Source organism: Delphinus delphis, chromosome 10, assembly GCF_949987515.2.
Source record: "Delphinus delphis chromosome 10, mDelDel1.2, whole genome shotgun sequence".
Classification (NCBI taxonomy): Eukaryota; Metazoa; Chordata; class Mammalia; order Artiodactyla; family Delphinidae; genus Delphinus; species Delphinus delphis.
This window is the reverse complement of record NC_082692.2, coordinates 86,667,231-86,688,684: the sequence shown is the minus strand read 5'-3', so window position 1 is coordinate 86,688,684 and position 21,454 is coordinate 86,667,231. Positions and strand designations below refer to the sequence as shown.

Below are 21,454 nucleotides of genomic sequence, written 5' to 3'. Positions count from 1 at the left end.
TCCATTTATAGATAAGGCACAGGGAGAGGTAGGTAATTTGTCCAGGTTTGTAGGGTTATAACAACAGCTAACACTGAGCCCTGTGCTTAGATCTTTGTCTCAAAACCCTAGGAGGGAAATACTTTAATATCCCCCATTTCCAACTGGGACACTGAGGTACAGGGGTAGAATGATTTACCCAAAGTCACACGTCTGGTAAACGGAGCAGGGATTCAGACCCCTGTGTGTCTCCCCCCAGAGCCCCGACAGTGTTCATTCTTTACCCAGTGTTACTGGGCCTTGGTTACCACTGTATCAGTGCCTGGCACATGATGGGTTCCCCAGTAATTCTCCAAATGAGTGAGGACAACAGATAGCTAACGTTTATTGAGCCCTCACTCTGCAGGGCCATGCACCCTAATTACTTTCTCTGCACAGCCTAATTAATTCTAACACCACCCAACGAGATAGGTCCTGCTGTAAACCCATTTCGCTGGTAAGAAAACTGAGGCACTGAGAGGTTAACTTGCCCAAGATGCTACAGCACATAAGTGACACGGCCTACGTTGAAGCCGAGGCAATCAGCCCTATGGCTGGAGCTTACAACCTTCACCGCGGACCCCCATGACATGTAAAACTCCTGCCTCTTCTTGCCCGTCTTCATGCAGTATCCGTTAGAAGCCCCTCCTCACTTGAAACTTAAATGACCGTGGTGACATGAAACATCACGAAACGTTGTTGTAAATCCTGTGTGACGACAATTCTGTTGATGGAAGAATCTTCCTACACGTCCCTTCCTCTAATGGTCAGAGACCTGAGGGTAGAAATTTGATTCTAGCCAGCCCTCTAGTCTGAGGAAATCAACGAACAAATTTAAGTTTGTACAGGAGATTTATGAGACCAATATGAAGTTTATACCAAGGAGATGGAAATGACATAAAATGGTTTTCATAAGGCTTTGCTGTGATGCTTGCAAAAACCTGGCCACGCTTTGTTCCTTCTATGTGCGGCTATATTTGCTGTTACCGTAGGAGATCATGCCAATATGGATGGTTAAATGCAGTAAACTTGACGTGTAGAAAGAAGCGTGAACCCTTCTGAACTAAGCGTGCGTCTCCCAATTCAAGGCGAAAGCCACCAGCATCCTTAGCGGAAGGTCTTCAGGTGCACAAACACTCTCTGTGCTTCTGGATTTCATCCCCGTTAAATGGTGATGATAGTAGCACCACCCTCATGGGAAGACTGCGTGAGTTAACGCAGACAGAGTGCTTAGACTAAGTCTTCGTCTGGCAGGACAGCAGGGTGCTGTCCCCCTGTTGGCTGTATCACGATTGACGTGTCAGAGACTCCAGCATTTGGCCTCACGTATTCTGTTCACTCATTAGGTACCAAGGTGAGCGATGCCGCACAGAGAGCTTCCTCGGAGTGTTCAACCTGGATGTCCTCAGGGAGGACCCCTGTTGACAACCCTCCTGGTGCAGGGTGAGGTAGCCGAGCACCCAGCAGTCCCCTCCATGTATCCAGGACTCAAGTGTAAATGCCCGTAGGCCAGGCCATCGCGTGCTTCCACTACACCCGACTCCAGAGCTGGGCACCCGAGCGGGCCCAAGGCCAGCCCTTCTGGCTTTCGCTGTGAGTTAGAGAAGCGCCCGCCTTCTTCTGGGCGGACACACCTGTAGCCCACCTGTCCTCATCACCTCCCGGCCTGGGCACGTTGCTCACGGTTGAGTCTGCGCCCCTGCTGGAAGGGGGAGGACGGATATGGGGAGGAGAGAGAATGGTCCGAGAAAGAGAAAGAAGCAATTTCCCATTTTCGGATTTTTCGGTGAGGTCTGTCAATTTGGTATTTCTTATTTCTTTCCTCTCCACTGGGGATCAAGGTTCCTTTTTTTTTTTTTCAAGGTTCCTTTTTGACTTCTAGTGGTTCCACCTTGTCACCTGCAAGTTCAGAACCCAGGGACTTCAGGAGAGCTTAGCTAGGGCTGCCTTGTTTCTTCACAAACACTCCAAGACCTCTCTGGGCCTCATATATTTTATTCTCCAAAACATCAGAGGGTACTTTCCTTGATACCACTTGGATCGTATCAAGAAATGGAACAGGAGACTCTTTAAGATCGAAAGCACTCCTCACGGAATATGTATGTATGTAACAAAATACAACACACGTTTTATTCTTGTTTGGAATCTGACAATTATAAAAATGGACACATAATCAGGTTTGTGTCAATCTTAGCTATGAATGTAAGATCAGAGCAGAAAATGCTTTTGTTTCAAGAGTAGGAAAGACCATGAAATGCCAACAACTGTGCACGAGAGGAACATGACAGTCTGCAGATGCGTGAATAGGTCACTCAGGTGATAAATTATTTGCGAGGCTGCTACATGCCAGCCGCTGTGCTAAGCTCCGGGTGTCCTATAGTGAACAAAACACACAGTTCTTGCCCTTGTGGAACTTAGGGCCCCATGAGCAAATGTCGGCCATCAACCGAAAATCAAATAAGTACATAATTACACATTTCAAAACAGCTGTGAAGGGTGTGATCCCGTTTGACTCAGCGACATCTCCTGTGGGAATGTTCTCCAGCATCACTAGTCTACAGGTAGAAACGGGGAGGCAGGTGACTGGCCAGAAAGATAGGCCAGGGCTTTTCAGATGAGTAAGAAAGAATAAGAGAGGGGCAGGAATGGTTGAAGACATTTGCGAGAACATCCTCCCGGGATGAACAGCGCTGAACCCTTGGAATGTGAAGGACCATATTTAACTGACTTGTAACCTGAAACCAGTCCCTCCTCCAGCATTAAATACATACCCGGAAAAGACACTCGCGTTTCAAAGAAGGACTTAAGGGACCTAGACTGTAGAGAGATTCAGCTGTAGAAACACCTTGTTTCCAAGTACTCACCACTGGGCTTTCCTATGATACGTTGAGCTGCTTCTTTAAATTACCACCTTTAAGATGAGGTTAAAGTAGGCATGTTCATTTTAAGATGCAAAATGGTTCAAAACCACTGTAGTTTAATGGACCTCTGTGACCTATCGTTCACAATGGGATTTCGGGGGGATGAAATCAAGGCTTCCAAAAGGAGATAAGCAGCATTTTGTTGATGAAGACAAGATTTTGACCTGAGAAGAAAAGCATCTTGTAATAGTGTAGGACTAATACTTTTTAATCTGAGTACATCTATGATTTTTAGCCTCTTTCTTTAAGATGTGTCATCTCTTTTATCACTCGGAGGCTGGTAGCCATGTATATTCTATATTTAGGGGAAAAAAAAAACAGTAAAGCATTTTGAAACATGATAGGCTTAAGTTTGACAGAAGGAAGACTCCTCTGATAGGAACATTAGCCAGGCTACACATTTCATCCACACAGGGCACTCAGAATATAATGAGGGGATCTTCCCGTTGAAGAAATACCAAACCTAGGAAAAAACATCAGGACACATTTAGAAATGACCATGGACGAACCTCACTGCGGTCCTTACTGCAAACCGAATGCACCCGTACAGATGTAAGTTCTACTACATCGGAACTGAGGTCTCTGTGAGTGTACTCTCCTTGTTCATACCGTCTTGAAAGTGAGTACTTTGCACAGAAACATATTAATTTGAACACCATTTGTTCACTAAGACCCATATTCCTTCTTCACCGCCATAATACCTCTATTTTAGATAAGTTGGCCTTCCCTTTATCAAGCCCCAGAGCAGACTATAAATTTGAAATAAATTAAGGCAGACAGGAGTTTGCCTGAATGAAAGAAGTTTTTTTAATCCAACCTAAATCAGGGCTTGAAACCTTTTACTTTTCAGTGTGTAGTTTATTATCGTCTATTGCTTCCAGTGGAATCTAAGTTTTAATTAGTTTGACAACATAGGTGTGATATTTTACAGAATGCAATCACTGCCCCTGTATTTAATTAAATGAACCCTATAAAACCGGGGTTTTAGCCCGGGGCGTAATTTATAGTAGGCTGAATTGAAAACTGCATTAGCACTTTATACTGGGGTCGTTTGCACAGGTAATAGAAATCGAGGTGATCGTGATACACAGATCCTCAGAAACCAACTGTCTTCCCATAAATAGAAACGGATTGCCTAATTTAGAGAGAATATGCTATGTCTTTTCCAGATAGATCTTAAAATACCACGAAATGCTTATAATTATGTTGTAGGGAACTTTGAAAGCTTTCCGGCTCCTGTTTTGAAAGGTGATTTTAAAAAGCGTATGACAGTAGTTTCACCAGTGGAATTTCTAGGTAGACCGTGAAAACCAAGAGTCTTTCTAGGTCGTGAGCTTAATTACCGTTCCAGCGTGTGTAGATTTTGCCTTCCTCGGCCAGATCCAACCTCTCATTAGATGCCACGGTGAAATGCTACCCACAGTGCATTTCATCTGACCATTTCTTAAGTGGCTTGCACCTCCTGTGGCCTCATTTTTCCCCAAGAAATCCTTCCAAGTGGTATCCCGTCAGCCAAGAGGGGAACAGGTCTCCCTGAGTAACCTCAGAAAATACCTGGTGAATGGGTGAAAGATGGACAGCTGGGTTATCCATGAAATGTACCCCCATGTGGAAAAACCTACCAGCTTTGCGTTCGTTCTCAGGACCGTGGAAAACATACCGACGGGCACCTCATGCAAAGAGCCGGAGTCATGCTACCCAGGCTTAAATGCAACCGGGAGGGAATCCTTCCGTGCCCTCGGCATCCTGTCCCTGGAGATCGTATGCTAAAGGACCTCTTGAAGGTCCCTTAGTGTCCTGTCACTTTTGCAGCAGTGATGTTTGCCCTGAGATAAAGGAATTGGATTTTCACCCTAATGGCACCTACATCCCAGGGGACCATCCGGAGCCTTAGGTGAATAACGTAAGCATTTAATTTATAATAAAGTTTACCAGCAGCGTTTTTTCTCCCCAAACATTCCATTTCCTTGGTTTTAGAGCTGCATTAACTGTTTTAAAGGCAATCTGCTCAATTGGGCGAGTTAATGATATTTAATTTGACTGGGCCAAACGTCACGGGATGAGCATTGCGCCTGTAATTGCAGCCATCGTCACCGCCGTCTTGTGTAATGTACATGTAATGCTAATCCCGGGAATAAAGGTTGTCATTCTCGGCTGGCTGACGGCATGCACCGGACTCATCACCTCGCTAAGTCTCTCAGTGATGTGATTCCAAGATGACAGGGTAATAAGTGTTATGTGCACAAGGTAATTGCGAACAAATTTGGCCGCAAAAATGGATTGTCTAGGAGAGTAAGTTCCTGCCTTGTCTCATCGTCTTTTAAGAGAATGTAATGATGCCTAAAATACGTTGTCAAGAAGCTTGTGTGGCAGGGGTCTAGGCGTCCTGTAAGATTTCTCCGTTGCACCGCCCGCCCCAGAGAATCCCAAACTGCGGACTGAAAATATCAATATGTGTGTCGGTAGCGGAGGAACGTTTGGGCTGGGAACTTCCCTGAAAAATCAAAAAGCCTCTCAGTATACAAATGCCTCTTAAGACCACCTAACTAGGCTGCTTTTGCTTCTTTGATTTGCAGACTCTTTTCTCCTGGGAAAATGTGACTGTTTTGGGGTAGGATCCCCGTGAGCACTGGTATCTTAGTAAACTCTTATGATGTGCATGCTAGGCTGTAAAGTAGATTATCTCATTAAACTTTATAATAACCCTAAGAGGCGTGACACTATAATTACATTTATTTTGCACATGAGGAAACCGAGACTCAGAGGGAAATAAATTGTCCAAAGCGACAGTCCGGATTCTAACCCCGGTCTGATTCCACAGTTTGAGCCCCTGGGCACTGCAGCCCTGAGCCGTGAGAAAGGAGCGGGTCCCCTGGCTTGTGGAGCGGCATATTGGAACTGTGTTTGATTAACATACACAGGGCACCGGGCTCCTGAAATTGTTGGGTCCGCTTCAGTGGTCAGAACTGCCTTTCTGTGGGACCCGGCCGTGAGCGGGGGGTGACGATCTGGTGGGGGATGAGAGGATGCTTCACAGTCGCCGACCAAGTTCCTGGCCTCCCTTGGGATTTGCCACCTCCTCTTTCTCTGCATCTTAGGCCCTCGGGATGTTATGGGTGCCGATGCATCCATGCCGTTGAATAATACCCAAAGTCAGAGGGATTCGGAAAAGCTTGCCTGCGTCTGTAATCGTGTGCGCCCGGACACAGGGCAGCTCTTTGCCCCCGAGAATCTTCTTAGCTTAGACTGCTGCAGACGAGTCCATCCTTTAAGTGTTGTAGGTACCATTTAAGCATCTGCTTAGCGGTTCTAGCATTGGTTTAGACACCTGTACGAGAAAGCAATAGTTGCCATCACTTTTCTGTACAAAATAATAATAATAATAAGCTGAGTAAAATACACTCCTAATCAGAAAAGCATTTTCACCCCCTGTTTTATACACATCAGAGGAACGTCTGTAGGAACAAATACTACGCTCCTGTCTAACTTTACAGTACATCGGTGCAATATCTATACCTATTGGGGTGTTTGGGGCTGCAGGGAGTTAAAATACAAGTGAAAATGGCCTCAAGTATGAGGATTGTGTTATCAAATATGACAAGAAGTTTGGGGTTAAGAGGTTCTAAGCTTGGTCGCTTCATGTGCTCAATGATAATCATCAAGAGACCCCAGTTCTCTATTTTTCTGCTCTACATCCCTTAGTGTGTTAACCTGGCCTCAGAGACCCGGCTCCATGTCTAAGCAAAAGGAACCAGACCTCCACAATGGGCTAAAGCCAATTAAACCCACATCTCAAGTCTCCCCCAGAGGGAATGCTCTCTGATCTGGTGGAAAGGAAACAAAGTCCAAGCTCTTTCAGCAGAGAGGAAGCAGGAGGAACAAGGAGGGGTGCTTTTTATCAGGCAGCTGACCTTTCCGCTGAGGTATTTGCAAGACCTAATTATGTGGATAAAACGTAAAGACTCCTAGGATGGATTTCTTTTTTTTTTTTTAAGACACAGTTGGAAGGCTCCCTTAGAAGAAAGTCCCATGCTCGTTCCTGTTTGGCAGAAGGCCAACTTGCAGACCCATTCAAAAGTCTTACTGTGAGTTCACTGTGGGTAAAACTACCTTTAGCACAAGACATCCCCAGCATGGCGAGCTGGCACTGGCCAAACCGATATCTCCTCAGGGTGCTGTCTACGGCATTCATTTAATCCAGGGAGAAATTTACTATGGCATCATAAATTCGTAGATGATTTGACTCCCGGTGTCACGCATTAACGGAAAACACGGCTCAGACAGTTTGGCCTTGGCGCGAATTTCACAGCACTCCAACTTGGGCTTCATTCCCCCGCCCTCACCTCATCCCCAAGCCCTCAGAGTTCTAGGCTCTGAGCAGGGAAGGGGTCGAGGTGCTCAACTGGTTTGCAAAGCTAGGAAGAATTCCTTCATGTCCTTTCATTCTGTCCTCCATGGAGGAGGAATGAAGACGGCCGTGGTGTTAAATCCTGGTGTTTCCACTCCTCCAGGGTGAAGGATGGTAAGAGTTTGATGGTTCAGGCATTCACTTATTTACTGGTGCACCTGAGTCATTTTGCAGCCCACAGTTGCTGCTCTGCCTAACTCCCTCATGATGATAGTAAATTACTTAAGTGGACTGAATCCAAATCATTAATAATCTCCACTGGCGATTCATTTGGGCTTCATTACAAGGAAAGAATCCGACATCTATTCCTCAACCCAGCAGTTGTTTGCAAGGCACTCCAACCTAGAGTTCTTGTCCCTGTAGGGCCAGAGTGAAAGGGCTTAGGGAAAAAAAAAAACCAGAAAAACTGCTGCATAATCGGTATTCATGTTCTGCTTGGCAAAGAGAAACCGAAGTGCTCTACCTCAGGGGACAGACCTAATCGTCAGTGTGCTTTGAAGTACACGATGCTAAGGTGGGGCATGTAGACGCCAGACTAGCAAAGGTTCGGTGTTGGTTTGGGCATTTACAAATAAGTGACATGAGTTTGTCAGTGGTGCTGTCCAGAGAAGATCTGAGAAGCCAAGGAACTTCTACAAACATATATTCTGCAGAATATGATTCCTATACCATCATTTTATATTGGCCCTTAAGCAGTATACATACCACTTGGGGGATGGTATCAAAATATTTCAGAGCCTGATAACTCTCATGTGAGTGCAGTCATGAGACATCACCTAGCTATCGGAACACAGTGTCGTAGTCCTTTGCTGTGGGGAGTGGGACGGGGAGGGTAAATAGCTGAGCTTCCATGTTGCTTGGAATAACTTCATTTTCTAGACATAAGGTTCCGGCTTCTATTTCCTCTTGTGTAAGCTGTTCTAAAGACAGCCGTGTTCAGTTCGGATTCTATCGTTGGAAAGAATCCTGGATGCAGCGTCCGAAGTTCTGACCCATCAGTCACCAGCAAGGTCATCTTGCGCAGTTTATTTGTGGCTATAAGGGGAGAGGGATGCACGTACTTCTGGTCTTTCCAGCTTCCCATGACTGTGATGACGGACGTGTTAAGAGGCGTCTTCATTTAAGTCATGTGGTAGACAGTGGGCACTCGGTAAGTGTAGACATTGAGGATGCAGCAGTAGCAAAGGACTGTGTGCACAGTGGGAAACAACACAGCAGTTAAGCTAGCTGCTGTTTCCCGAACATGGGCCAGAATGTCAGGTCATTTGAGTTCCTCCTTGATACTTGCCATATCTACCTGTGACCTGTATTATCACTTACTTAATATTCTCATTGACTTTTTAAGGAAAAGCAAAGGCATTCATTTAAGAAGGAAATGTCATATCGCTTCCATAAAAGGGAAACTAATCTCACCTGACAGGAACTGGGAAAATACACACCATTAAAACAGAACAATATAATTAATTTCCAGTTAGCTAGTATGGCCCATAAAGGCTGTGAGCCTGAGGCTGCTCTTTTCTCTCCCAGGCAAGATGAGAAGGGGATGAAATTGTGTTAAAGACACTCCAGTGGGAAGCCACGCCTTCCCCGCCGTGAGATTTATTATTTCATGCCTGATCTGCACACCTCCAAACCTACCGCCTTCCCACCAGGCATTCCTGGGGAAACCTGAAACAGAGCAGTGAAGTCCTCGGACGCCCGCACGTTTTCCTTTTAGCTGCTTACACACGAAAACCGTCTTTCCGGCTTCCGCTTAATTATAATCCTCTCCCCCTCTACTGTTTTTCGACAGGTTAATGGCAAAGACTTATCCAGAGCAACTCATGACCAGGCTGTGGAAGCCTTCAAGACAGCTAAGGAGCCCATCGTGGTCCAGGTGTTGAGGCGAACACCACGGACCAAAATGTTCACGCCTCCGTCAGAGTCACAGATGGTGGACACGGGAACCCAAACGGACATCACCTTTGAGCACATCATGGCTCTTACCAAGATGTCCTCACCCACCCCACCTGTGCTGGATCCCTATCTCTTGCCCGAGGAGTAAGTCACATGGTGATGAATCTTAAATGTGTTAAGTGTGGTACAGAAGTACAGAGAAGTTGGTTTCTTCCCTTCCGTGTGGTGAAAAAAATGAACACATCTTACAGTTTCCCCCCAAGTTGCCCACGTTTCACTTTATTGTTTGTAGAGGCAATAAATTGAATCCTGCTCAAAACCGCTCCGACATATTAATTACTTTGTTAGAACCCTGGAGCGGAGTTACTCAAATTATATTCGAAGAACAAAATGACTTACAAATGTCATAAAAGTTGTTTCCGAATGAAATTTAATCACCGCAAATGGCAGTGGGAAGGTTTGGTAGTTCTCACTAGAGGGAATGCTGATGGTTGTTTTAAAGAGACAGCAAGGCAAGTTGTGAGTGTCAAGAGAGCCCAGGAGGTTGTGCCTTCTGCTTTCTTGGGTCTCATTTCAAACCTGGATCCATGGAGTAAATTCACACGTGCCTCATATAAGCGCTGCAGTTACCGATTAAATAACAGCTGTGATGCAGTGCATCACGTAAATTACTTTACACACGACTCTCCTCTTACCTTACTTACTGCCAGAGATATCAGGTAGTTCAGAGGCTCCGAGTTGGACAAAGCCTAATCTCTAGCTGTGTAACTTCGGTAGTTGATTTCCCTGGGCCTTATTTTCCTTCTATTAAAATGGGATGATAATCACATTATAGGATTGTTGAAGGATTAAATGAACTAATGCGTGGCAGGTTCTCAGCGTGGCATACGGTAAGCGCTGGATAAATGATAGTGGTGATCACTGGTAATTTAGTGATTGATGTAAAATATGGAGGGACAAAAATGAAGAGCAAGAAATTTTCTCAGGTGGACAAGTGGCTTAAAAGATGTCCATTTTAAGGTGGCTTTTCGGATGTGATTTTGCACATCTCTGGACAAGGTGTCCACCTCCCCTTCTTAGCCTCTCCGGTTGATGTTAGAGCCCCTCCTCCCATCTTGCGGCTGGTTCGGATCATTGCCTTGATGCCTTATTTCAAAGGGCATCTCCACCTCTCCTAGGGAGATCCTCTGAGCAATCAATACCTGTTGGATTCCTGTTAGTAACTCAGTAGCTGGAGTGAGCACACGTTTCCTGTTGTTCTACCAGATTCCAGACAGAGGCTGGCCTCTCATCCCGTGGTTCTGACGGTTAGCTGTCATCAGAACCCAGGGCTAATTCCCCAGGCGTGACAAGGTGAATTGGGCGGCGGGCAGCGGGTAAAGGTAGAGGAGGGGGTGCCCCCCCGCCCCCGATCCCGTCTGACACTCAAAGGGCACAAGGCAGTATGCAGAGAACTGTCACCTCACCCATTTCTCATGACTGTCCCTTCTGTGCCACGAGGAACTGCAGACTCAGCAGTGGTACTCCATGAAAGTTGGCAGCTGGATGGAAAGGCAGGTCTGTCCCACCTCAGCGTCCAGATCTTAACCACAATACTCCATAGCTTGCCAGTTGCTAGGAAACTCCATAGCTTGCCAGTTGCTAGGATGATTCACTGACTAGTCATTCAAATCAGTTGTTTGACGTTTTAGGCCCAAACTGCCTTTCACATTGATGAGGCCTTTAAGGCTACTCCTGACTCTCGATGTTGAACCGTCACAGTGACAGGCCTTTTAGAAGCTAAACCCTTAATTTCCTCTTAAGTCTAGTTAACGTGACATGACTCTTCCCCCAAGGGGCAATTTGAGAAATGTCAGAAGAGTGCGGAGGTCAGTGCTCTCCTGCTTCTGGCTGCGAGGTCAGAGGACAGCAGGAGTGTGCATCAGGGCTGAATGGGGGGGTGGGGGTGGGGGGGGATTACCCTGAGGCTTGAAAGCCCAGGCCTTCCAGCAGCGTCCTCAGTACTAACAGCCCCTTAAGTGCAGGCAGCATATTTGCCTGATGGGTGCAGAAAATTGAAAGCCAGCCCTTGTTTGAACGACCGCTCATGTCTGGTCTGTTGTTTCAAAACTAAGTGCCTGGGTGAGAAGACCAGAGCCCACTGATTGCCCTGTTGACCTTTGAGAACGCGGAGGTTTGGGTCCCCAGCCAACCATCAGGCTGAAGCTCTCCATCCGCATCTGACACCTTTCAGAGCCACAGACCTGACTGAGCATGTTGTAATTCCTGCTGGCTTTGGTCCTAGAGGTTCCATTAGTGGTGTTTCCAAAGAGGTGGTGGGCTCTGTGAATTGTGCTGTACGCTTGTTAACCTAGAGAAATGCAAGCTTCCGTTCTCCTAGGCGTGTGTACGCATGCGGGTCTGCATATATACACACACGCATTATATGGGTGCCTGTATGCACGTGTTCTGCCTACGTATACGTGTATACTGGGTGATGTCAAATGTATTTCTCGTTGCGAGACAATCAAAGAAGTTTGAAAAGAAACGTCCTAGATGACAGCATAGCAGTTTCAGTTTCACAGCCCTTTGAACCTATCTCAGAGGCCGGCACGTGTCTTTAAGTGTTGCCTGAAGTGAAGCTTTTTTCTCCCCAGAGATAAAATCTAAGAATGAAGCCATGAGCAGTCAATAAGAGTTTGTCTCCCACCTACAGACTGAGTTAGAAATTAGTCACATTGACTCACATGACTAGTGGGCCAGGGAATGATCACTGCAAACCACGAAGCCAGTCCCTCTCTCACCGTGCATCTTTTTTTTTCTTAACAAGTTTTTTCATTGCAGTATAGTTGATTTACAATGTTGTGTTAATTTCTGCTGTACAGCAAAGTGATTCATTATGCATATATATACATTCTTTTTTATATTCTTTTCCATTATGGTTTAATCATAGGATATTGAATATAGTTCCCTGTGCTCTAGAGTGTGGGACCTTGTTGTTGATCCATTCTCCGTATACTAGCTTACGTGTGCTTACCCCAATCTCCCACTCCATCCCTCGCCCTCAACCTGCATCTAAACTCCTTCTTGTGGAGGAAATGGGCTTTAGAGAAGATGGTGGAAATATTGTGAGGGAGGTCCTGACTGTGCCGGGAAACGCAACCAGAGGGAAGTGAACTGAGTAAGAACCCCAGCCTCCGAGAACAGCCCCTGTGGCACTGATGGGCCTGGTGATGGGAACAGATACTTAGAACCGCAAGCAGGGCCTTAACGATCTTTCATCTTTTTTCAGGCATCCCTCAGCCCATGAATACTACGATCCAAATGACTACATTGAAGGCATCCATCAGGAGATGGAGAGAGAGGAGCTGGAGCTGGAGGTAAGAAGCACGTCCCTGGCTCGTTTCAATAGTCGCTGTGAAGGCTAATATGTCTCTAGCAGCATGCATTGAGATTACGGATGCTCATGGAATGTCCACCTCTCGTGGATTTCTTTTAGAAGAGCCGCGTTCAGTGGGTTGAGGCCTCCCTGGAACACTGCTTTGCAAGAAGAAGGGCTATTTAATAACCTTTATAGGACAGCACTGCTTTTTCAGGATCATTGTGACAAAGCAGAGGTCTTTAAAAAGCTACGAAATATCTCAGGAGCTAGATTTTTGGAGTAGGATGTCGACTTTGTAAATCTTTGATATTTCGTTAACTTTATAGCAGTGGGTTCTTTAGTTCCATCTTACTTTCTCACACCTTTGAGAATCTGATGGAAGCTGTGGGCTCTCCCTGGAAAAATGCTCCTGTCTCTAAGAGTTTGCATGTGATATCTGGAGGGTCACTGAGTTCCCACAGTATCTGCCGCGTGTGGCCCACTCTGCCTTACAGTTGTTTTGTTATATCTGATACACCAGAACCGCTGTTTGCTTTCTCTTTCCCTTTAACTTAACCCAACTCCTTTAAACTAAGGTAAATTTTTTTCTTTTTTGAATTTTATTTTATTTTTTTTGATACAGCAGGTTCTTATTAGTTATCTATTTCATACATATTAGTGTATATATGTCAATCCCGATCTCCCAATTCATCCCCCCACCACCATTGTCCCCCCCGCCCCCCCGCTTTCCCCAACTTGGTGTCCATACGTTTGTTCTCTACATCTGTGTCTCTATTTCTGCCCTGCAAACCGGTTCATCTGTACCAATTTTCTAGATTCCACGTATATGCATTAATATACGATATTTGTTTTTCTCTTTCTGACTTACTTCACTCTGTGTGACAGTCTCTGGGTCCATCCACGTCTCTACAAATGACCCAGCTGCGTTCCTTTTTAGGGCTAATATTCCACTGTCTTTATATACCACATCTTCTTTATCCATTCGTCTGTCGATGGGCATTTAGGTTGCTTCCTTGACCTGGCTATTGTAAATAGTGCTGCAGTGAACACTGGGGTGCATGTGTCTTTTGAATTATGGGTTTTTCTGGGTATATGCCTGGTAGTCGGATTCCCTTTTCTCCACACCCTCTCCAGCATTCGTTTGTAGATTTTCTGATGATGCCCGTTCTAACCGCTGTGAGGTAATACCCCATTGTCGCTTTGATTTGCATTTCTCTGATAATTAGTAATGTTGAGCATCTTTTCATGTGCCTCTTGGCCATCTGTATGTCTTCTTTGGAGAAATGTCTATTTAGGTCTTCTGCCCATTTTTGGATTGGGTTGTAAACGAAGGAGAATTTGAAAGGAAATGCTGTATCCCTAGCTCAGTCAGAAAATCAGCATCCCTTGACATGAATGGAAGGTGTCCAATCAATACAGCGGACACGAGGCAGTGTTATTAAATCCTGGTGCTTGTCACTGGTACCTGCCTAGCGCTGGCTGCCTGGGGCCCGTTCTCTCCACTGCCTCCTGCTGCCTTTCTCTCTGTCTAAGGAGATGGGCTAGTATCACAGAAGTGGTAAGACTAGCCCAAACTGAGGTTTTCTTCCTAAAGGAAGTAACTTTCTCCACGTGAACTATCTGAGAGCATCTTGCTTTTAGTGGGAGGAGGCCACTCTGAAACGCCTCCCTAGAGCCTTGTTATTCAAAGTGTGGCGCAAAGACTGGGACAGCAGCATGGGGAGGGTTGTGAGAAACACAGAATCTGGGCCCTCAGACGTACAGAATCAGAATCTGCATTTTACCAAGATCCCCAGGTGTTGCGGTGCACAAGTCCCAGAGCCCTTGACCCGGAGGCCCCAGGCCCAGGCAGAGAAGCCCAGGCTTGCATTTGCCCTCGTCCTGAGTCACACGATCGAGGCTCTGTGCGTTTCCTTCATTATGGCGGGAAGCTGTACCTCCGAGCCTCGAATACCACCCACGCCATTGGGGCAGAGTGAAGTCCCGTGGACTAGAGATGACTAAGCCCCTCACGGACATTCAAGACTCTGCTCAGACTTCTTCCTGTTGTTAAGTAGAAAGCACAAAGAGAGCCTACGCGCACGCTTACATTCATTTCTGCTCGCCTGCATTTACTGAGCATCTGTTACACTGAATATCCTTTTTGGTGCTAGAAAGGCAAAATCAGCAAGTCATCACCCTGCCTGCCCTTCAGGAGGCCATAGTCCCTTTGGGTCATCAGCCATTAGCTTAGGCGTGAGCTTTTCATCTAGAAAACCAAACTGTGGCCATTCTCCATCTACAGCTCCTTTGAGCATCATCACGGAGTCCATGAGTCCATACCAGGCAGGAAGGCTGCTGTTACATTTGGACTTTCGTTTAGAGCCGCTTGGATGTCACCAGGTTATTTCTGTTAACTAAGTGAACCTGGTGGTTTTGGACAAGCGGCGCGTCCCAAGTTCTGAGGTCAAGGTTCAGGGAGGTTCTCTCCATGGCCCCTCACCAGGAGGGAATCTCCAGGAGAGGACGGTGTGTATACTTCCAGGAAGGCTCTGTTGCAGAGGCGTGTCTTTGGAACGTCACCCGGTCAGTTCGAGAAGGTTAATGAACAGCAGCACGGCCAAGAGCTGGCATTCCTAAAGCAGACCCAGTTTTCTGGGGGAACAGCGTGTACCATCATCGCCGCTTCCTCGCAAGATTTCTTAGAGCCGTCAACGGTGTGTCCCTGCTAGGTCCCATCAGCCTGTTGGGTCCCCCCACCCAGGCTTGCTGTGAGTAAGGGGGCCAACCTCAGCCCACCACTGCTCCTCGTGTTAAGCTGAAGTAGATCAACATCTGCCCCTTTCGAAAAGGAACCCATTCCATGGATATTATATAGGAGGAAAATATATGAGTGTTTGGGGATATTATGGAAGCAAATGCACAGAGAAAAACAGATGTTCTCTCTTTTAAAGCACACAAAATGATCATATTTAGGTAAGTGTCAAATCCCTGTTATTGTGAAACTGCTTAGCGTTAAAAGGATTACACCCCAGTATACCCAAGGGTCGAGCCGCCAAATAATTACCCGTAAATTTTCAGGTACTGAACACCTGTTCTGGATCTTCCTGTAGGTAATTAAGACGGAGAAATAGACGTCTGAAGAAGGCTTTTCTTTTTCCTTCGTCTGTTGTTTTAATTTCCCAGTTGATTCATCAGTAGCATCCTAGCCGGGCTGTGAAGCTGCCGTCACCTATGCTGGGTCTTGATGATGTCATTTTGAAACCAGAAAGGAAAAGAAAGCTACGCTCTCACCAGGGAGACTAAAATGATCTCCAAACCTGGTTGCATAGTGTAACATCATAAGATCTCAAGGGAAGCGAGACCGTCCTGGAGGTAATGCAGGCTGTCCCCGCCAACCTATGCCCTTTTCTTCAGCCTTTAAGGCACAGTGCCAGGGCTCCTCCAGGGAACCTTCCCTGGTCGGCCCTACCCTCACTGAGTCAGCTTCCTCACCACCCTCCCGATTTCATCAGCGCTTGACCATTCTTTCTTCTGCCACCTGCAGTCAGAACCTGCCCCCTGCTCTTATTTTATCCCCCCAGATCCTGGCCCGGCTCAGTGTGGCTCATCTCCAGCAAAGCTTCCGTACGGCTCTGGCTAAAGCACCCCTCCCCCAGTAGGGCCATTTCCTACTTAGACTCCTTGTGCTCAGACAGCTCCTGGCAGGGGGTAGGCACCCAAGAAACATCTGTTGGATACAGGAATAAATGCCTTGTGACCCAATCTCACATGTCAGGACCTTGAAGCCAAGTGCGGTCTTCCTAGAGACGTCTCTACGTCCCCGACAGTGCCACGCATAGATAACGTGTGGAGATGGTTTCAAGAAATATGAACAAGCAGTTCTGGATCGATAAGGTCTTAGAGTTATGCTTCAGTAACCAGTCTTCCTAGAGGTGCAGAAGCCATCGAAATTAGTCTCTGGGACGCCCTCCGATTAAAGTGGCTGTCGTTGAAACAGAAAGCTGGAATCAACCAAGGTGGAACGGCCCCCGTACTTTACTCAATTGAGCTATCATTTCCATTTCATCTAAAATGTCAGGCTTAGCTGTTCATTTTTATCCAGCCGTCCATCTAGACCGGTGAGCAACAGGACACCAGTGGTGGGGGAGGCGTAATCCAGATAATGGTAATCCATTATTCATACGAGTTTGATTAATGGTCTTCTTTGCCATCTTATCTCCATCATCACAGACAGATATGTATTGATGCCCTCTGTGCTTTCCATGAGGTACTCAATTGTGGAAGGTTCTACGTCTAGCTTGGAGTGAGAATGAAATGTTGAGAATTTACTAACCAGTCAATAAGCTGGAGGAACGGCAGTTTCCACCGAGCCCCAAGATATTGTCTCTGGGGATAAGATGGTAGAAGAGCCGAGAAGTTTCAGAGAAGTGAAGTGACTTTCCTAGGGCAGCCTGGCTTGCTAATGGCAGAGTCAAGTTTATTTTTCGTTTGGATCTTTAGTCTGCCTTGGAATCTCAAGCTAATTCAGTTTTATTGAGCACCTACCATGCGTGGTATATAAGGCTAGACGCTGCTTTTAGTGCACAGTTCAACTACTACTGCGTTACTGTAATTAATCTTCTTTATGAGCAGCCAAGGTAAAACCTAAATCTATACAGATCCCAAGATGGTATCAGCTCTTAACAGTGTTGTATTTCCAGAGCTTCTGAAAACCTCTATGGTTCACTCTTTGCTTAACTATTAGCAACCAGGCTCTTCTCTATGATGTGCAACCATCCCCTGGAAATGCAGTGACCACAACTAAGTCATAGTGGGGTTTTTTTGGTGGTGGTGTTTTTTTTTTCCTGTCAAGAGATTAACCATGTTTAATTCTGGGTGATAAGAATATAAATAATCATTCCCTTCTTTGCACTTTTCTGAATTTAATTTTTTCTACTTTAAAATCTTCTTTTTAATTTAAAAAAAATTTTTATTTTACATTACAGTACAGTTGATTAACAATGTTGTATTAGTTTCAGGTAGACACAGCAAAGGGATTCAGTTATACAGATACATGTGTCTATTCTTTTTCAAATTCTTTTTCCGTTTAGGTAATTACAGAATACTGAGCCAAGTTCTCTGTGCTATACAGTAGCTCCTTGTTGGTTATCTGTTTTAAATATAGCAGTGAGTACGTGTCAATCCCAGACTCCCACTCTATCCCTTCCCCACACCTCTTCCCCCGGTAACCGTAGTTCATTCTCTAAATCTGTGAGGCGGTTTCTGTTTTGTAAAGAAGTTCATTTGTATCATTCTTTTTAGATTCCGCATATCAGCAATATCATATGATATTTGTCTTTCTCCGTCTGACTTAACATCACTTAGTATGATAATCTCCAGGTCCATCCATGTTGCTGCAAATGGCATTATTTCATTCTTTTTAATGGCTGAGTAACATTCCATTGTGTATATGTACTGCACCTTCTTTATCCATTCATCTGTCGATGGACATTTAGGTTGCTTCCATGTCTTAGGTATTGTAAACAGCCCTGCAGTGAACATTGGGGTGCATGTATCTTTTCGAACCATGTTATTCTCCGGATATATGCCCAGGAGTGGGATTGCTGGATCATACGGTAGCTCTCTTTTTAGTTTTTTAAGGAACCTCCATACTGTTCTCCATAGTAGCTGCACCAATTTACATTCCCACCAACAGTGTAGGAGGGTTCCCTTTTCTCCACACCCTCTCCAGCATTCATTGCTCTTAGGCTTTTTGATGATGGCCATTCGGACTGGTGTGAGGTAATATCTCATTGTAGTTTTGATTGCATTTCTCTAATTAGTGACGTTGAGCATCTTTTCATGTGCCTCTTGGCCATCTGTATGTCTCCTTTGGAGAAACGTCTATTTAGGTCTTCTGCCCATTTTTTGATTCGGTTGCTTGTTTTTTTGATATTGAGTCACATGAGCTGTTTGTAAATTTTGGAGATTAACGCCTTGTCAGTCGCATTGTTTGCAAATATTTTTTCCCATTCTGTGGGTTGTCTTTTCGTTTTGTTTACGGTTTCCTTTGATGTGCAGAAGCTTCTGAGTTTAATTAGGTCCCATTTGTTTATTTTTGTTTTTATTTCCATTACTCTAGGAGACAGATCAAAAAGGATCTTGCTGCAATTTATGGCAAAGAGTGTTCTGCCTATGTTTTCCTCTAAGAGTTTATAGTATCTGGTCTTACATTTAGGTCTTTAATCCATTTTGAGTATGGTGTTGGAGAGTGTTCTAATTCTTCTACATGTAGTGGTCCAGTTTTACCAGCACCATTTATTGAAGAGATTGTCTTTTCTCCAGTGTATAGTCTTGCATCCTTTATCATATATTTATTGACCATAGGTGTGTGGGTTTATCTCTGGGCTTTCTATCCTGTTCCATTGAGCTAGATTTCTGTTGTTGTGCCAGTATCATCCTGTTTTGATGACTGTAGCTTTGAAGTATAGTCTGATGTCAGGGAGCCTGATTCCTCCAGCTCCAGTTTTCTTTCTCAAGATTGCTTTGGCTATTCAGGGTTTTTTGTGCCTCCATACAAATTTTAGGATTTTTTGTTCTAGTTCTGTGAAAAGTGCCTTTGGTAGTTTGACAGGGATTGCACTGAATCTGTAGATTGCCTTGGGTGGTATAGTCATTTTCACAATATTGATTCTTCCAATCCAAGAACATGCTATATCTTTCCATCTGTGTGTCATCTTCGATTTCTTTCATCGGTGACATAGTTTTCAGTGTACAGGTCTTTTGCCTCCTTAGGTAGGTTTCTTCCTAGGTAGTTTATTCTTTTTGATGCGATGGTAAATGGGATTGTTTCTTTAATTAGTCTTTCTGATCTTTCATTGTTAGTGTATAGAAATGCAACAGATTGCTGTGTATTCATTTTGTATCCTGCAATTTTACCAAACTCATTAATGAGCTCTAGTGGTTTTCTGGTGGCAACTTTAGGATTTCGTATGTATAGTATCATGTCATCTGCAAACAGTGTCAGTTTTACTTCTTCTTTTCCAATTTGGATTCCTTTTATTTCCTTTTCTTCTCTGACTGCCATGGCTAGGAGTTCCAAAACTATGCTGAACAAAAGTGGTGAGAGTGGACATCCTTGTCTTGTTCCTGATCTTAGAGGAAATGCTTTCAGTTTTCCACCACTGAGAATGATGTTTGCTGTGGGTTTGTCATATACGGCCGTTATTATGTTGAGGTATGTTTCCTCTGTGTACACTTTGTGGAGAGTGTTTATCATAAGTGGGTGTTGAACTTTGTCAAAAGCTTTTTCTGCATCGCTTGAGATGATCGTGTGGTTTATATTCTTCAGTTTGTTGATGTGGTATATCACACCGATTGATTTGTGGATATTGAAGAATCCTTGCATCCCTGGGATAAATCCCACTTGCTCATGGTGTACGATCCTTTTAATGGTTTGGTGGATGGGGATTGCTAATATTTTGTTGAGGATTTTTGCACCTGGGTTCATCTGTGATATTGGCCTGTAATTTTCTTTTTTTGTGTGTGGTATGAGTGATGGTGGCCTCATAGAGTGGGTTTGGGAGTGTTCCTTCCTCTGCACGTTTTTGGAACAGTTTCAGAAGGGTAGCTGTTAAGTCTTCTCTAAATGTTTGAGAGACTTTGCCTCTGAAGCCATCTGGTCCTGGACTTCTGTTTGTTGGAAGATTTTTAATCACAGTTTCAATTTCACTACTTGTGTGATTAGTCTGTTCATGTTTTCTATTTCTTCCTAGTTCAGTCTTAGAAGGTTGTACCTTTCTAAGAATTTGTCCATTTTTTTCCAAGTTGTCCATTTTATTGGCATATGGTTGCTTATAGCAGTCTCTGATGATCCTTTGTATTTCTGTGGTGGTGTCAGTTGTAACTTCTTTTTCATTTGTAATTTTATTGATCTGAGCCCTCTGTTTTTTTTCTGGATGAGTCTGGCTAGAAGTTTATCAATTTTGTTTGTCTTTTTAAAGAACCGGCTTTTAGTTTCATTGATCTTTGCTATTGTTTTCTTCATCTCTATTTCATTTATTTCTGCTCTGATCTGTATGATATCTTTCCTTCTACGAACTTTGGGTCCTGTTTGTTCTTCTTTCTCTAGTTGCTTTAGGTGTAAGCTTAGGTTGTTTACTTGAGATTCTTCTTGTTTGCTGAGGTGAGATTGTATTGCTATAAAGTACACTCTCAGAATTGCTTTTTCTGCATTCCATAGGTTTTGGATCATTGTGCTTTCATTTTCATTTGTCTCCAGATATTTTTTGATTTCCTCTTTGATCTCTTCAGGGATCCAGTGGTTGTGGAGTAGCATATTGTTGTTTGGCCTCCACGTGTTTAGTGTTTCACAGTTTTTTTTCTTGTAGTTGATTTCTAGTCTCATAGTGTTGTCATCGGAAAAGGTGCTTGATGTGATTTCAGTTTTCTTAAATTTACTGAGGCTCACTTTGTTGGCCCAGCATGTGATCAGTCCTGGAGAATGTTCCATGGGCACTTGTGAAGAATGTGCATTCTGCTGCTTTTGGATGGAATGCTCTGTAAATATCAATTAAATCCACCCGGTCTAATGTGTCATGTAAGGTCTGTGTTTCCTGATTGATTTTCTGTCTGGATGATCTGTCCATTGGTGAAAGTGGGGTGTTAAAGTCCCCCACTATGATTGTGTTACTTTCGATTTCTCCTTTTATGGCTGTTACAATTTCCCTTATATATTGAGGTGCTCCTATGTTGGGTGCATATATATAGTTACAATTGTTATATCTTCTTTTTGGATTGATCCCTTGATCGTTGTGTCGTATCCTTCTTTGTCTCTTGTAACGGTCTTTATTTTAAAGTCCATTTTGTCTGATATGAGTATTGCTACTC

At 44.6% G+C, this 21,454-nt stretch overlaps 1 protein-coding gene and 1 long non-coding RNA gene across 3 annotated transcripts in view; one reads left to right on the top strand and one right to left on the bottom strand.

Moving 5' to 3' along the window:
• Positions 1–21,454, top strand: part of PDZRN3 (PDZ domain containing ring finger 3) — a 246,698-nt gene that overhangs the window by 210,365 nt on the left and 14,879 nt on the right. For both annotated transcript variants that reach the window (XM_060022920.1, XM_060022921.1), the window contains 2 exons: positions 9,140–9,387; positions 12,515–12,602. In XM_060022920.1, coding sequence (XP_059878903.1) covers positions 9,140–9,387; positions 12,515–12,602 — 336 coding nt within the window. The remainder of the gene's footprint in view (positions 1–9,139; positions 9,388–12,514; positions 12,603–21,454) is intronic.
• LOC132432457 (uncharacterized) overlaps positions 5,762–21,454 on the bottom strand; it is a 34,867-nt gene continuing 19,174 nt past the window's right edge. Inside the window, exon 3 of the long non-coding RNA XR_009520901.1 lies at positions 5,762–6,267. This is a non-coding gene — a long non-coding RNA (uncharacterized lncRNA). The remainder of the gene's footprint in view (positions 6,268–21,454) is intronic.